The sequence below is a fragment of the Pyricularia grisea genome (assembly GCF_004355905.1).
Source record: "Pyricularia grisea strain NI907 chromosome Unknown Pyricularia_grisea_NI907_Scaffold_11, whole genome shotgun sequence".
Classification (NCBI taxonomy): domain Eukaryota; kingdom Fungi; phylum Ascomycota; class Sordariomycetes; order Magnaporthales; family Pyriculariaceae; genus Pyricularia; species Pyricularia grisea.
In genome coordinates, this window is record NW_022156723.1 from 491,764 (window position 1) to 509,329 (window position 17,566).

A 17,566-nucleotide genomic window follows, 5' to 3' on the forward strand; every position below is an offset into this window, starting at 1 on the left:
GCCGGAATGCCACCCCAAATTACCCTTTCAAAAGGCTCGGCGGAGGGAAAAGCCAATAGGAAGGAGTCCGACCCAAATCCATTTTAACCCAGTTCCATACCCCAGCGCCACGATATCTTCCGAAAAAACCCCACCCAACCGCGTTGGCAAATCACAGGAAATAAAGGCAGCCACCAACGCCCCAACCCAGCCTGAGCGGCTTCAAAAAAACCCGGTCTGGGCTCTCGCGGTTGATTGGGCTCAAAAAAGTCCCAGGGAGCCGGACGTGTTTCCGAGTGTTTGTCCTCAGCCTCCCGGTGCAAGCGAAGTGCCCAGGTACTGTAGCTCCTTCTGTTCTTAATGGCTCCCCAGTATATCCTCTTGCAGCAGACACAATTGATCATGGAGGCTTCCTATTATACACCCCGTTTCTGAATGATATCCGAATGACATCTCTTTCTTTTGCTGCATGTACCAAAAGTACCACAGTTAAAATTTATTGAGGTTGTCACTGCTAAAAGTTTGACTGTTATACCTTTGAAGCACATTGGGGTTGCGAACTTGCACAGGTCACTGTCTGTGGGGCGTCTGATTCAATTTGCGTATCTGATCAGGGAGGTTCGTGTCACGAAAGCGATCCCAAAGAGACAAGGCTGCAATATAGGGGCGATTCTATTCGAAGATCTAAAGCTAAGTGTAAAGGAAGAAGAAAGGCACGCAGTGCCAATCGCGTACACGCGCCTAAGCGAACAAATAACAAACTCACCCTGGCGCCTTGTCACGTGAGGTGGAGCTAGTCACGGTTGGCAGTCGCCCAGGCACGCCACTCCGTAACACCGTTATTTATTGGGTTATATTATATAATATTATAACCAAAATTTATAACCATAAATATATAATATATATTACCCCCCACGTGCAAAAACTTTTAAATTTCAACCAAAAATAAAAATATACTCTGTCACGGCCAGGCATACATTGGAGAACCTCAGTGTATTAGGCGCTATCGACGAAAATTCTAAACTGAAGAGAAGAGAGAAATTACAATCGACGACGCGCTCAAGAGACGCGCTTAAATCCGGAGGTAGTGGATCCTTGTCCGATCCCTGGCTCGGTGTGGAGCCGAGTCGTGATTCTGAGGGTAGGTCTAGGGGCCTGATCCTCACATTTTCTTTGAGTATGTGAGGATCAGGCCCCTAGACCTACCCTCAGAATCACGACTCGGCTCCACACCGAGCCAGGGATCGGACAAGGATCCACTACCTCCGGATTTAAGCGCGTCTCTTGAGCGCGTCGTCGATTGTAATTTCTCTCTTCTCTTCAGTTTAGAATTTTCGTCGATAGCGCCTAATACACTGAGGTTCTCCAATGTATGCCTGGCCGTGACATAATTCTAAACTCACTATGATTTGCTGGTGAAGCAATTAAAATATATCGTTCAATCCCTTCATTCAATCGTTCACCACGTCGGCTGTGCACGACGGTAAACTAGGCCACAGAAGACACCATTCGCGAAATCAATGTCGCCGCGTAAGAATTACGGCCCACCGATTCGCCAATCCCAACGCGTGACAAACGCAAACTCAGCAAAGCCAGATAATTTGGCTTCCGGCACTGCTACTCCCAACACCGAAGACTCGGACCAAAACGGAGAGATTACAGTTGCCCCAGTGAGCCCAGAGCCAGTAGAGCCCGCTCCTACCAGCGCCAACACAGAGCCTGAAGAGCCCGTTGAGCCCCAATCCGACACAGAGCAAGATCAGCCAGTCGACAGCATCGAAGTTGACGGATCGTACGAGTACGAGTCAGTTTCTGAGCACCCAGGAGAGGCGCGAAGCCCTCCCCACCAACCTTCTGCCAAAACGTCAGACGGCAGGAACGAAATTCCGAAATCTCCAAGCAGAGCGCCCTCGCCTGCCGCCCAAATGAGAAGCGAAATGGCAGACGAAAGCGAAAGCACAACCGGCCAGGCTACCATCACTCAATCACAGCTGCAAGATCTTTTGGCCACCATTGCCCAACTTAAAGACCAGCTTGCCACCCGGAGTAACAATGCCACCCGTCAAACCCGCGGTATTACGCCTTTGAACAGCGCCTTTGGAGGGGCTGAGTTTAAGCCCCATGGTATCGCTGCCCGGACAGCATTTGAGCCTTACGGAAGTAACCAAAATGCTAAAAACCCTGCCTACGACAGGACGGCACGTAAAGCCGGCATCGACCCCGGCATGTTTGATGGTGATAAGGATCGTTTTGATAAATGGATCACCAAAATCGCAGATAAATTTGTAGAGGACGACGAAACTTATAAAACAGAAAGAAGCCGCATGGCGGTGATCAATTCCCTCACTGAAGGGCTTGCCAACGACCTTATCCAAGGCCGCTATGAATCCACCATTATGCCTTTCAGCAGCGCGGCCGAAATGGTCGCGACCCTAGCCGCTGTTTACCACGATGACAATCAAGCCTCCAAAGCCCGTGAGGAGCTTCGTCACCTGAAGTTTAGTCTGTCGGACAAGTCAACAGACATCCACCAGTTTATTGGCAAGGTTAACAGCCTAGCCGATAAAGCCAACATTGCCAAAACGGAACGCAAGTTGGTTCTCTATGAGCACATTCCTGCCAACCTGAACCCCCAGCTTTTCAGCCTATCCAAAGACCCAAATATCTCGTACGAGACCTTTGCCGGAGAAGTTGCGAACTCGGCGCTGGCCCAACAACGCGCTTGGGAGGAGCTCCGCGAGAACCGCAAAAAGAGGGAAGAGCGCCGTGAGCGTTCAGCCAGCGCCGAACGCAAACAGCGTCGACGCGAGAATCGCCGGCACAGCCAGGAAGCCAAGAACCAAACCCGCACACAGACCATTGACGCCCCGAAGTCGCCCAGCAGAGAAGACGCCAAATTGGTCACTGAGGGTAGATGCTTCCTTTGCAAAGAAGCCGGGCACCTGGCACGCAATTGCCCCCAAAAGGCCGCTCACATCGCCGCCGTTCTCGCCCTTCAACACGAAGGCGATCGAGAGGCTCGTGAACGATCCGGCCACAGCTCATCTTCGTCGGATTCGGAAAACTGCTAAGGCTGCCGGAAGTCTCCTCGGCAGTCTGCATGCCTCAGATAGCTAAAATCGATAGATCACCCAAATTAAACACCTTCCTTGCTCCCATTCAATTGCAAGACAAAGGTCGTGGTCTCAACGCCCAAGCTCTCTGTGACACTGGAGCAGATGTGTATTTATCCATTCGACCGAGCCTCGCGAAAAAGGTCGCCCAACGTTTAGAGCTACCTATCAAAAAGCTCCCAAAACCTTTGGATTTTGGAGATTTTAACCGGAAGGTCACCGCAAGAGCCACCGAATACCTTCGGCTCACTTTGCAAATCGACGGACGACAATTCCCACGGCAGAAATTCATCCTCCTCGAAACGGCACACGATGTGTTTATCGGACAAGAATGGTGGACGAAATATCGAGTAGGCTTATTCCCAGCTACCCGCAGCTTCGTTTGGCCCAACGACCTGCCCGCCATGGCCCAATACTCACCCGCAATCGTTGTACGACGTTCAAATCCGCCTCTGGACCTCGAGGCCCAAGCTGACGCAGTCCGCCGGGACCGCAAGATGGAACAAGAAGACCGTCGCATCCAGGTCCGCAAGATACTTCAAGGCCCTAAACGCCAAAACGGAAACCAGGCTCAAATCGCAGAAATTAGCGCCTTCCCGACCATCCCAAAGACCGTTTCCAACAAAGGCCTGCCAGCTAATATTTGTGCCCTCCTTAACGACCCTCGTCAAGATCGATGGAAACGATCCCCGTTACCCACGGAGCCTATACCGTTGGTACCAGTAAACGACACGCCTACGACCAGCCTGAATGCGGTATCAGCCCTGCAGTGGAACAAGACTCACGATGGACGTCCCATTCCATTCCCTGCAGACGAAGACCCGGAGCACATCGCGCAAGTACGAGCCAAATTACCCAAAGCACTTGCCCACCTTGAGGGTTTCTTTTCCAAAAAGGCGTCGACGATTCTCCCGCCTAGCCGACCCGGTTTCGACGTGGTTTTGGAACTCGAGAAACCTTTGGAGGGGAGGCCAGCCCGCTATTCGACCCCTTTCGCGATGATGGAGTTGGAAAAGGAAACCATCGACGAACTTCTGAGGATTGATTTTATTGAACGGACAATGGAGGAGACCGCAGCTTCAACTTTGTTCGTTCCTAAACCGCAATCGAAGGAGCAACGTTTTTGTGTGGATTACCGATGGGTAAACAAATTCATCAAAGGACGACAAGTACTTGCCCCCGACGTGGCCGGGACGTTGAGCAAGTGTGGAAAAGCCCGGAGGATGACCAAGATCGACATTATTCGAGCTTTTAACAGATTGCTAATGGATCCGAAGTCACGGTATTTAACGGCGTTCAAAACCCGACAAGGCACATTTCAGTGGAAGGTCCTACCCTTTGGACTGAAGGTCGGACCCGCCTGGTTCCAAGCTTTTATCAACGCTCAGCTTAATGAACTGCTGGACGCTTTCGCGAGCGCCTACGCAGACGACGTGTTGATTTATACCGAGGATAAATCGGAGCAAGTCCACTTTGAGCAAACCGAGGAGGTTATTTACAGGCTGCACAAAGCCGGACTCCAAGGCGATATTAAAAAGTCAAGTTTCGGCGTTTTCGAAATCGAATACCTAGGTTTACTTCTAGAGATCGGTAAAGGTATCCGCATCGACCCCAAAAAGGTCGAAGCCATCACCAGCTGGCAATGGGACGACGTCACCTCCGTTTCCGCCGTACGATCCTTCCTAGGCTTATGTAATTTCGTCCGGACGTTCTGCCATCACGCCAGCGAACAAGCAGAACCTCTGACCCGATTATTGAGAAAGGGAGTCCCGTTCGAAAAAGGCCCCGAGCAGAAGGCCGCTTTTGAAGCTTTGAAAGAACTGGTGGTCACCGCCCCCGTGATGAGTTTCTTTAAACCCGGTATGCCTGTCCGGATGGACACCGACGCCAGTGGCAGGGCCACCGCCGGTGTCGTGTGGCAGCAACAGGACGATGGCAGCTGGAAGCCAATCGGCTATTCGTCCAAAATCATGTCCCCTGCTGAACAAAACTATCCGATTCAGGATCAGGAACTATTGGCTGTAATCAATACGCTGAAGGACTTCGAACCAGCCCTGTTAGGTACCAAGTTTTGTGTTTTTACCGATCACCAGGCCCTGATTTATTGGTCAACCAAGAAACTTTTGTCCGCGCGCCAGATACGATGGGCAGATTACCTGGCCAATTTCGACATCACCTTTAAATACCGTCCCGGCAAGGATAATGTGGCAGCCGATGCCCTTTCGCGCAAAACCATCGACAGCCCTACGGTCAAGGCCCGAGCTGTGTTAGACCGCACCATTGCACTAATCCCTCCAGAAAAGATCGACTCCCGACCCGGCGAACCTCTTCCAACCATTAACAACTTGGAACCCTCCGCACCTCAAGGAGCTGACCTAGTGGCCCTTATCCTGGAAGAGAACCTAAAACAGAACCTAGGTCGCCATGACAGTCTGTTAACGGTACCCGAGACTACCCAGGATGGCAAGATCTCCTTAAGAACGGCTCTCATCCGCGAAGCTCATGAGCCCAAGATCTTCGGCCATGGAGGCCAGAACAAAACCCTGAGCCGCCTGAAAAGAGATTACTGGTGGCCCGACCGAAATCGAGACGTCAAACGCTACATTAAGAATTGTCGCGAATGTCAACGCAACAAGGTACGACATGATAAGACGCCTGGGCTGCTGCACCCACTGGAGATCCCTAGACGGTGTTGGCAGCACGTGATGGTAGACGGCAAAGCTATGCCCAAGGATAAAGAAGGCTACGATTACGTCTGGGTTTTTATCTGCCGACTAACCAAACTTTTGGCCACCCTACCGGGAAAGAAGACGGACACCGCGGAGACCTTGGCCATGCGGTATTATCAGACCGTGTACCGTTGGAAAGGCGTCCCCGACTTATGGCTTTCCGACAACGCCGGACCGTTTATATCCGAGTTCCTAAACACTTTAAACGAGTTGACAGGAACAAAGCATAAACATGGAAGCGCCCGCCACCCTCAAAGTCAGGGCAGCGTCGAAATTACCAACGCTAAATTGGATCAGAAAATGCGCTTTTATGTAGACAAATACCAAACGAATTGGCGACGGCATATTCCCGCCTTCGACTTCGGCCACAACTCGTCCGTTCACGCCTCTATCGGCATGGCACCGATCGAAGCAGAAACAGGAGCTCGCCCTAGAGACCCGCTCTCTCTACCTTTACCCGAAAAAGACCTGGAGATCGGTCAGCAACAAAAGGCGCTGGAAATGGTCCGCCAAGCCCGGCAAGCTCAGGAACTGGCCCGCAACAACGGACTCGGGGCGCAAATAGAGCAACAGAGGCAGGCTAACAAGAAACGGCGACCGGTCGACTTTACGGTGGGAGATGCGGTTTACGTTAGCAAAAAGGGGTTTTCCACAGAAGCTCCTACGACCAAGTTGGACTCGCAAAATGCAGGACCATGGACGATTCTCGAGGAAAAGGGTCACAGCTTCATTCTCGACACCCCTGCCTGGTATAAAGGTAGTAAGCTGTTCCACGCCAGCCGACTGCGCAAGGCAGCAACGGATCCATTACCTCAGCAGTATCAAAAGCTGGAACCACCGGTCGAAATTAACGGAGAACCGGAGTGGGAGGTGGAGCAAGTGTTGGCCTCACGTCTATTCGGACGAAAGAAGACGTTGCAATATCAGGTATCGTGGGTCGGACTCGACCCTGATGAGACATGGTATGAGGCCCGCGACTTGAAAAACTCACCAGTACTGCTGGATACCTTTCACAGGGAGTACCCCGACGCAGCAGGACCTCCGGTAAATTTGCAACAGTGGATCAGGAGCGCAGCAGAGGATGTTTTTGCGGAGGACGGACCCGAGGACAATGTTGCCGAGCACGATGCGAAAAAGACACGAGAGCGGAGGAAGGCCCCGAGGAGACACACGTGACAAACTCAAGACTCTGACCGCCTACGTCGATCAGGCCTTAGAGGGGGGTAATGTGAGGATCAGGCCCCTAGACCTACCCTCAGAATCACGACTCGGCTCCACACCGAGCCAGGGATCGGACAAGGATCCACTACCTCCGGATTTAAGCGCGTCTCTTGAGCGCGTCGTCGATTGTAATTTCTCTCTTCTCTTCAGTTTAGAATTTTCGTCGATAGCGCCTAATACACTGAGGTTCTCCAATGTATGCCTGGCCGTGACAGAAAATCGAAAAATTCCAAAATTTATTAAAAAACCAACCTCCACTTGAAAAACACCCCTTCCCCCATGCAAATTCCGTGGATTTAAACGTTAAAAATAAAAATTAAATCGCTGTTAGTTTTTATATTAATTCCTATACCCAATGTGCAAATCGTTTATTTTTACGATTTCTATTTAATTAATTATAACGGAGTGTCGGTCGCGGAATTGGCGAAATCACCTCCACTTTGTTACGGAGTGGCGTGCCTGGGCGACTGCCAACCGTGACTAGCTCCACCTCACGTGACAAGGCGCCAGGGTGAGTTTGTTATTTGTTCGCTTAGGCGCGTGTACGCGATTGGCACTGCGTGCCTTTCTTCTTCCTTTACACTTAGCTTTAGATCTTCGAATAGAATCGCCCCTATATTGCAGCCTTGTCTCTTTGGGATCGCTTTCGTGACAGCCTATTTTTATAAAATGATTTAAATATAAAATTATCAACGGACAAAAATACAATAGTTTACACGCTTCTCCGGTTCATTAACCTCTTCTTCATCAGCTAAAGGTTCCAAATTTTCTATATCATTTTCCTGCAATCCAATAATGTTATGTTTGTTAACCAAAAGCTCGTTTGGATCCGGAACCACCCTCCTCCTTTTAACCGGCCGTATTGCCTCCAGTTGTGCTTCCAATAAGCTGATTTTTTGCTGGGCGCTAGCCAAAAGGGTATCTTTGGCTTCGAAGCTTTTTTGGACTTTTGCAAATAAAAGACGTGAAGTAGCGTTGGTTTTGTTGGATTGGGAAAGTTTTTGCAGTTGAAATCGGACATTTCGGGTCGTTTTAGGGGTTTTCCAAATAAGTAAAGACGGGTCGTTAATTTTTTGGGCTGGGCTTTCCGGTGTTTTATCCCTTTGCAAACCGTTGTTTTTATCTTTTATAACGTTGGCATTACTATTTTATAACAAAAAAGGGCTTAAAAGTGGTTTAACCAAGTTTACCGGCCATAACCCCGTTGTACGCCAACCAGATTGAATGGTTTTTGCTATAAATGCTTTTAATCTGGCTTTTCGATAAAAAAGTAGGAAATTTCGTTTTCCAATAAATGTTGAACAGCAAAATTGGCTAACAAATCCAAGTTGACGTCGATAAGCTTCTTTTAACGGCCCAAAAACCGATAAATCTGTGAGGATCAGGCCCCTAGACCTACCCTCAGAATCACGACTCGGCTCCACACCGAGCCAGGGATCGGACAAGGATCCACTACCTCCGGATTTAAGCGCGTCTCTTGAGCGCGTCGTCGATTGTAATTTCTCTCTTCTCTTCAGTTTAGAATTTTCGTCGATAGCGCCTAATACACNTTTTCGGTTGCGTGAAATTTCCAATTATCGAAAAGGCTTAAATCCGTCGGAAACCATTGTTGTTGTACGTTTTTTCCCTTAAATATAACAAGGGGAGGGAGGGCAACGCCCGTAGCCGATATACATTCGATTATAGTCGTCCAACCCCGCGTTCCGGGCTCTTTCCGTTGCAACGGCCGGATCCCGTTAAGCCCTAATACCAGGCCGTTAGATCCTTTACCTTCCATTATACCGGTTTCGTCCATATTCCAACGGTTTTCCGGTTTAATAGCGTTAATAACCGGGTTCGTAATATAAAGCCACCAAGATTTAATTACCTCCGTAGTAGCGCCATTAACCCGGGCGTTATCTATTCGGCGGGGCCTTTGGGTTTTAAGGATTGGATAACGAGCCAAAAAACGAGTTATCCAACGTTTTCCAAGGCCTTTTGTCTCTCCGGCGGCTTGAAGAATTCGTTCGGCAAAAAAGCGTAATTCTTGATGCGTTGGCGGAAGCCCTAAAGCTGTTTGGGTAAGTACCCAATCAGCCAAATGCTTTTCCTGTTCCGTAGAAAGCCTTTGAAAAGGGCTTTGTGCTTTTTTATAAGCTTGAGAACCTTTAAGTCGACTTTGAAGTGTAGACCTAGGTATTCCCCATTTTCGGGAGGTTTTTGCAATTGGATCGCCATTATTGACGTCGTTAATTGCAGATATAAGCTGGTTTTCAGTATATTGCTTCATTGGAAAATGGAGAATTAAGATTAGAAAAAGGTAAATCCAAAAGTGAAAGATTCATCGAGATATTTATAATAGAAGTTGGAGGATAAAAATAAAAGTGTTGTTATTTTTGGGTGCCGAACAGGGGGGGTGCCGAACAGGGGGTACGCAACGTTATAACACATTTGCTTTACATTGACCTACTTCCGAAAGCCGACGTCGGTAGGTCTCTTTCGGGGTTGAAAACACGGCTAAATCGAGGGTTAAAGGATATGAGATGCATGGGCCTGAAGCTAAATGAGAAAGACGTTATTTTCGAAACATTCGGCCGTAAATTCCGGGGTGGCACGTGATCTATGACCGTCAATAATCAGCAACCTAGTGCCCCTGAGGTTTTCGGTATAGCGTTTGGCAAAAAGGATGGTTTTGAACCACCCGAAGGCGGTATCGTTATCGGGCCAGCCGTTCGGAGTAGCCGTTTGGAGTAGCCGTTTGGAGTAGCCGTTTGGAGTAGCCGTAAACTTCCAAGCTTTGTGAAGGGCCATATCCGTAGGGAACCATTGTTATTATACCGACTGGTATCGTGCCGTTACCCTAAAATAAATCCAGACAAGGCATTTTAGCGAAAGCTAAAAATTGTTGATGAGCGGTTGTTTTCAACGTATCTTGGTTACAGTTATGATCGAAGCCTCAAGTGGGGTCCTAAGATGAATCAAGAGATGGCGCTGTCTACAGGAGACCTCGACGATAAATGTGATTCGAATGATAGACGCATCTGAAATTAAGGTTGGTCTAGATGCTGACACGTGAAAAAAAAACTTTGTTGAAGACTTTAAGCCAGCCTGGCTGGGGCCGATTGAACTAAGATCCGATGGGCTCGATGCGGTGATTGAAGCTTTTTTTTCAAGAAGATTGTGCGGCTCTCTATATCAGCCAAACCAAAATAGTAGCTCGAATTTTAAATTTGGCAGATAAAAAGAGCAAAGAAAACAATCATTGATAAATTCGGGGTTGTTTTTAACAGGGACAGTATGGGTTTCTCGACACTCCGAATCTTGATACGGTTTGATGGCAATGCCGTCAAAAGTTTAAGTTATGTTAGGTAGTCAGTACACTGGTATGCTTGAAGATTAGCTTATATATTTATTTACTTGCGAGGGCAAGGTTATGGAGAGACAGGAAGCTTTTCTCCATCTCATTCTTTTATGATTCATACAGAAAGCAAACAATCCTGGGTGAAAATGAATTGAGTTCATATTCAAGTCTTACGCCTGCTAATCAATAGAACCCTCGTGCATTGCCGGAACGGTTTCATAGGCGCGAAGCAAAAAGCTTGAGTAGAAAACGCAAGCTGTCTGGGCCGGAAATGGCTTAACATATTACCAATCCAAAACCCAAACAGATTCACGGATCCGGAAATGACGGAAGCCATGCGATCCAGACTGCTGGCCCCGGTCCGACCAACGAGCCGCGCATGCAGCCATTGCGGAAACCGGCCTACTCTGGGCCACGAAGACTTTTGCAGAGCCGCGCTTCGCTAATACGCCGCCCACCACGACCAAATCTCCCGAGCATTTATAAAAGCAATATCTAGCTAGGCAGATTAAAACGTGGAGGCCGAGCCCCAGATCGATACATACCCCAACGACAACGGTCCGAACGGCCCTGAAAGCATATCTACTCCCACCTCTCGGCCCGTGACCCGCACGGGACCCCAAGACCCGACTTTTCGGTATCGACCGCAGCATCTAGGTAACATGAAAACGCTCAAATAGTCGCAATAAACAAAAATTCATCTCGGGACAAAGCCCAAGCCACTTTGATGGAAGCAGCAGACGCAAACGTCGAACTTACCGATCCCTGGGACCTTTCTTCTACCCAATTATTATTAGCTCAGGGGTGCTAATGGAAAGAAAAACCTCACGGGCTTACAAGCAACTGCAAAAGCTGGTAGTCCGGGTAGCGGCCCATTGGTTGAACACGAATATCTCAATATCACTCCTTCAATTTAGAACGGCCTCGGCAGTATCCATTTCGAAGGATTCACCCCGACGCAATCAAAAGCGTTTGTTCCATTTATATTTCCTACCGAGTCGTACTTTTCTAGCCTCCGTTTCCCGTCCTGTTTGGTACGACCAGAGAGTTGAGCCGGTACCAGGGAGACCAGGTGGGGTTACACCACTCCTGACGACACTCGTCCAGGAGAAACACCAACCGGCAAGGCCATGATTACCTAAGCAAATAGTCACGTGACGTACTGTGACGCCAAGAGAGATCGAGATCTAAGGAAATGGATCTTTGGAATAACGAAGTGATCACAATGATCCCACTTGGGACATAGCCTATAAGACACGCTCACTACCACGTAGATAGATTCGAAGTTAGTACTGCTAAGCAGCAATCAAGCTCTAGTTAACCTCAATACTTACTTGAGACCGATCATAACTTCACCCCCGTCATTGAGAATATCCAGTTACCCAGTCAGACGCTCAGTTGCTTCAACCCACTGTACTTTACCATAAGAACAGGTTAGCCGATACCTTGATCGTAACAATATACAGTAACAAGGGTTGGTTTTTTTCGCCTGTTACCGTGGTACATTAGCCTCGGCCTTTCGGCCAAATACAGAAATGTACGGCCGGGGAATTTAAGGTAGCAAATCGCAACGTCCATAACGTTGCGTACCCCCTGTTCGGCACCCCCCCTGTTCGGCACCCAAAAATAACAACACTTTTATTTTTATCCTCCAACTTCTATTATAAATATCTCGATGAATCTTTCACTTTTGGATTTACTTTTTTCTAATCTTGATTCTCCATTTTCCAATGAAGCAATATACTGAAAAACAGCTTATATCTGCAATTAACGACGTCAATAATGGCAATCCAATTGCAAAAACCTCCCGAAAATGGGGAATACCTAGGTCTACACTTCAAAGTCGACTTAAAGGTTCTCAAGCTTATAAAAAAGCACAAAGCCCTTTTCAAAGGCTTTCTACGGAACAGGAAAAGCATTTGGCTGATTGGGTACTTACCCAAACAGCTTTAGGGCTTCCGCCAACGCATCAAGAATTACGCTTTTTTGCCGAACGAATTCTTCAAGCCGCCGGAGAGACAAAAGGCCTTGGAAAACGTTGGATAACTCGTTTTTTGGCTCGTTATCCAATCCTTAAAACCCAAAGGCCCCGCCGAATAGATAACGCCCGGGTTAATGGCGCTACTACGGAGGTAATTAAATCTTGGTGGCTTTATATTACGAACCCGGTTATTAACGCTATTAAACCGGAAAACCGTTGGAATATGGACGAAACCGGTATAATGGAAGGTAAAGGATCTAACGGCCTGGTATTAGGGCTTAACGGGATCCGGCCGTTGCAACGGAAAGAGCCCGGAACGCGGGGTTGGACGACTATAATCGAATGTATATCGGCTACGGGCGTTGCCCTCCCTCCCCTTGTTATATTTAAGGGAAAAAACGTACAACAACAATGGTTTCCGACGGATTTAAGCCTTTTCGATAATTGGAAATTTCACGCAACCGAAAACGGGTGGACAAATAACGAAACGGCTATCGAATGGTTAAAAAAAGTGTTTATTCCGTATACCCAACCTTTAACCCCTGAAAAGCGGTTATTAGTTTTGGATGGCCATGGATCACATATAACGGACGAATTTATGCTTCTTTGCTTGCAAAACAATATTCAACTCCTATATTTACCCCCTCATTCGTCACACGTTCTCCAACCATTGGATCTATCGGTTTTTGGGCCGTTAAAAGAAGCTTATCGACGTCAACTTGGATTTGTTAGCCAATTTTGCTGTTCAACAATTATTGGAAAACGAAATTTCCTACTTTGTTATCGAAAAGCCAGATTAAAAGCATTTATAGCAAAAACCATTCAATCTGGTTGGCGTACAACGGGGTTATGGCCGGTAAACTTGGTTAAACCACTTTTAAGCCCTTTTTTGTTAGAAAATAGCAATGCCAACGTTATAAAAGATAAAAACAACGGTTTGCAAAGGGATAAAACACCGGAAAGCCCAGCCCAAAAAATTAACGACCCGTCTTTACTTATTTGGAAAACCCCTAAAACGACCCGAGATGTCCGATTTCAACTGCAAAAACTTTCCCAATCCAACAAAACCAACGCTACTTCACGTCTTTTATTTGCAAAAGTCCAAAAAAGCTTCGAAGCTAAAGATACCCTTTTGGCTAGCGCCCAGCAAAAAATCAGCTTATTGGAAGCACAACTGGAGGCAATACGGCCGGTTAAAAGGAGGAGGGTGGTTCCGGATCCAAACGAGCTTTTGGTTAACAAACAGAACATTATTGGATTGCAGGAAAAGGATATAGAAAATTTGGAACCTTTAGCTGATGAAGAAGAGGTTAATGAACCGGAGAAGCGTGAAAACGATTGTATTTTTGTCCGTTGATAATTTTATATTTAAATCACCTTATAAAAGTAGGCATTTCGTTGTTAGATTTTCAGGGTGCCGAACAGGGGGGGTGCCGAACAGGGGGTACGCAACGTTATTATTTATATATCACCCTGCTAAAAATATATTGGGTACAAAATTAGGAATTTATCCTACCGTTTCTTACAAAGGCTATTAATAGCTAAATTAAATCCTGAAGGTATTCGTATTTAACTTTTAAAAAGTTGGAATTGAGAATTTATCTCTACTACGTTTATATAAACTGGTTAACTCGCACATATATTTTATTCAAGGTTAATTTACTTATCACAAGCCACGATATAGCATGATGTCTCTTTATCCAAACACTATAATCAACCTTTATACTTTTCAAAAGTGCTCTCCATTTCTATTATTCTTTTCGGCTTAGTTATGCCTGCGATTGCTGCCGACAGTCATTTTAATTTGAACAACTACGATACACCAGATCGTGGATTTTTATATCGCCCTGATATAACATATAATTGGGGCCACCTTTCACCCTTCCATTCTATGTCATCGGAATACAACCCCTCAACTCCCTTACCGGGTTGTACGGTTACATTTGTACAATCTCTTACTCGGCATGGCTCTCGGTATCCGACACTCGGAAATAAATATAATACTATACTTCAACGAATTCAATCTTCTGTCAACAATTATGGCCCAGGATTTGAATTCATTCAAAATTATAAAACGAACATCCCGTTAGAAACTTTAAACGGTCTTGGGCGTCACCAATCAATAAATGCAGGAATGCATTTTTACCGACGATACCAGAGCTTGGCGAAAAACAACCAACCTTTTATCCGTTATGATGAAGCCGAACGTGTTGTTGAAAGCGGTGAAAAATGGGCTTACGGCTTCCATTTAGCTTCTTTAGCCGATAAAACTCGAATTGGACCAGATGATTTCCCTTATCCAACGGTTAAACTTCCTGCCGGAAAAGAGTATAACAACACTTTGAATAATAGAAGCTGCCCCAAACGCGACGAAGTCACAGATCATTCGGTTATAAAAGAATTGCTTACAAGGCATTTAACAAGAGTTACAAAACGAATGAATCAAAATTTACCAGGGGCAAATTTATCAATTGAAGAAGTTGTTACGATCAAGGTATCGGGGTAACCTGTTCTTATGGTAAAGTACAGTGGGTTGAAGCAACTGAGCGTTTGACTGGGTGACTGGGTATTCTCAATGACTGGGGTGAAGTTATGATCGGTCTCAAGTAAGTATTGAGGTTAACTAGAGTTTGATTGCTGCTAAGCAATCCTAGAATCGAATCTATCTACATGGTAATGAGTGCGTCTTATATAGACTGTGGTCCCGATCGCGATATGCTTGATATGTTCCATAGCCGACATATCACTCGCTCTGCTATGCTTGATATGCGACATATCAATCATATCCCTTTCTTGGCGATCACGTGATGTCACGTGTTCCTTCCCTTATGTAATCCGGTTCCTGCCGGTCGGTGATTTCTCTGGATGAATGTCGTCAGGAGGGGTGTGACCCCACCTGGCCTCTTTGGTACCGGCCCAACTTGTCTGGTCGTAACAGAAGTCTTTGAGCTTATGGAATTATGTGCTATGGACACAATGGGTACTATCGCAAAAACGGGTGTTTTATCGCCAATTTGCACTATTTTTAACAATCAGGAATGGCAGGCGTTTAATCGTTATCATAGCGAGAGGAAATGGTATACCTACTTTTATGGCAACCCGTTAGCACCGTCACTGGGAGTAGGGTGGGTAAACGAACTTATCGCAAGGTTATTACAAAGACCTGTGCGAGATTCCACCAGCACCAACACCACACTTACTGCCAATCCGGAAACGTTTCCCATGAACAAGAGGCTTTACGCCGATTTTACCCACGCCACAGACTTTGTACAAATTTATGCCGCCTTGGGATTACTTGTTTCTACACATAACCCCGTCCCTGCAAACAGAATCGTGAGCAATCAAAGGCATGCTGAATTTTCGATCAGCGAGGTGGCGCCTTTCGCGGCTAGGATGTACATTGAAAAAATGACTTGTTCGGGTCAAAAGGAGGAGTTGGTTAGGATTTTGGTTAACAACCGGGTTATGTGGCTGCCCAATTGCGGTGTCGACGAGGAAGGGCGGTGCAAACTCGGCGCATTTGTCGAAAGTTTGAGTTTTGCTCGGTCTGGCGGATTCTGGAAGAAATGTTTTTAGATGTTCAAAAATTGTCGTTCTTTTGTCTCGGCTCAATAGACCGGATCATGTTGTCTTATTACACATTTCGTGACCTCGTTAACCAATCGATCGTAGCGTCGTCTCGAAATCTTCCGCCCACGTCTTGAGTTTTTCAGTAGCCTGGTGGCGCTTGTCCTGTCAGCGCAATCGTCGTTCACCTGGCAAACCCAGCGCCACGAGACTGAAGGCCAGATACTGCCCGACTGCCGTGCACAAGTGAAAATGACTCGGATGGGCCAACACTTCAGCATTGGGCTCTGCAAGGTGATAGAGAAGCGTCCCAGGCTCAGACCAGTCGATCTTGAGAAACACAATCGCCTCACCCGTCGTCAAAAGCCCATACTCAAGTCCCCCTTCGATCATGTAGTGGTACGTTTGCGTAATCGCGGCTGCAGTCAGCCTCTCGGCGTGATACTGGAAACGTGCGTCTGGGTCCATCGACGTCGGGGTGGTCTTCCGGTTGACCACTTCCTTGTAAATATTCATCGGGCGTAGACCAAGACGGAGGTGCGGCGCGGTTAGCTTGTGGGGCGGTTTGTACTAGGAGATGTAGATCATTGTGCGTCTTTCCGAGACCGCGTTGTCGGATCGGTAGACGCAGATCTGATCAGGTCGTAGCCGGTTGAGATCGAGACTGTGGTTCGGAGTAGCCGGTGGTGTCGATGGCGTATCGCGGTAGACGACTTCCTCTGCAAGGTCGCTGATGGCATATGGATGGTTCTCGAAAATTATTCCGCCCAGCTCGAACGTGTTTCTAAGATTTTCCACCTGTTTGAGCTGGTCTATAATCGCCTTGACCGGATCCTCGACACTGCTGTGCAAGAATGACTCAAGCGTCTTCTCGTCGGATATGCTGCGCACTGAGATCCTTTTTCCTAAGCCAGAGAGGAAGGGTCCATTCTCAAAAACATGGCTGTCGGTAGGGAAGGTGTCGTAAAGTGTGCCGGATGTTATTATCTGCTGCTAAATGAAGTTGGACCATGGTTGGATATGTGTGTGACACCATTTATTTCGCGGGTTGGTGATGAGTCCCGTCGAGGTCAGCTTCCGGTTCGGTTCAGTGTTGAGGCTGGAGAAAACCAAAGAATGGCAGGCGGCGACGTACTCGTGGAGTGTAGTGGGTTGAGTTTGTTGTTCCAACGCTTCCGCGCGTTGCTGTTCCCTCTCGGCGCGTTGCAGCTCTCTGTCCACGCGTTCCTCTGCCTCTCGCAACCGCCTTTGCAGCTCTTCTATACTCGTCAGTTCATCCATGACGCGTATGGGCATAGATCATGATGCAAACATCATTCGGACATTCGTGTTGCAACCCAAATGTTTGTAATTGAGGCCTAATCAGAGTCGAGTCGTATTTCGTCCACATGTTGCGAGGGGTAACCTGCTTGAAACGCTCAAACTAACCAATCGTTCGATGCACGGACCTACATGCTCGGCGTAAAGCCCCCGCCAACATGTGTTGCAAATTGGTAAAACTTGTCTCTCCTGCAACGCATTCTACAAGCGAGATTGCTTCACCAATTTCAATCAGGGTTTTCGAGGCGACAGATTCTGCTCATCAGCACACGTCCTTCGAGCAAGGAGAATTCAGACAATCATCTTTCACTGAATT

At 47.4% G+C, this 17,566-nt stretch overlaps 2 protein-coding genes across 2 annotated transcripts; one reads left to right on the forward strand and one right to left on the reverse strand.

The window, feature by feature from the left end:
* Nucleotides 1-14,099: 14,099 nt before the first annotated feature.
* On the forward strand, nt 14,100-15,939 carry PgNI_12345 (uncharacterized protein; the record flags this gene model as incomplete). The annotated part of the gene is made up of 2 exons (XM_031132295.1): nt 14,100-14,752; nt 15,400-15,939. Exons 1-2 carry the CDS (start codon nt 14,135-14,137, stop codon nt 15,937-15,939), a joined length of 1,158 nt encoding a protein of 385 aa, XP_030976281.1. The 5' UTR covers nt 14,100-14,134.
* A 133-nt stretch (nt 15,940-16,072) lies between these two features.
* Nucleotides 16,073-17,211, reverse strand: PgNI_12346 (uncharacterized protein; the record flags this gene model as incomplete). Its single annotated transcript, XM_031132296.1, has 4 exons — nt 16,073-16,080; nt 16,119-16,500; nt 16,537-16,873; nt 16,964-17,211. 4 exons carry the CDS (start codon nt 17,209-17,211, stop codon nt 16,073-16,075), a joined length of 975 nt encoding a protein of 324 aa, XP_030976255.1.
* Between the last annotated feature and the right edge of the window lie 355 nt (nt 17,212-17,566).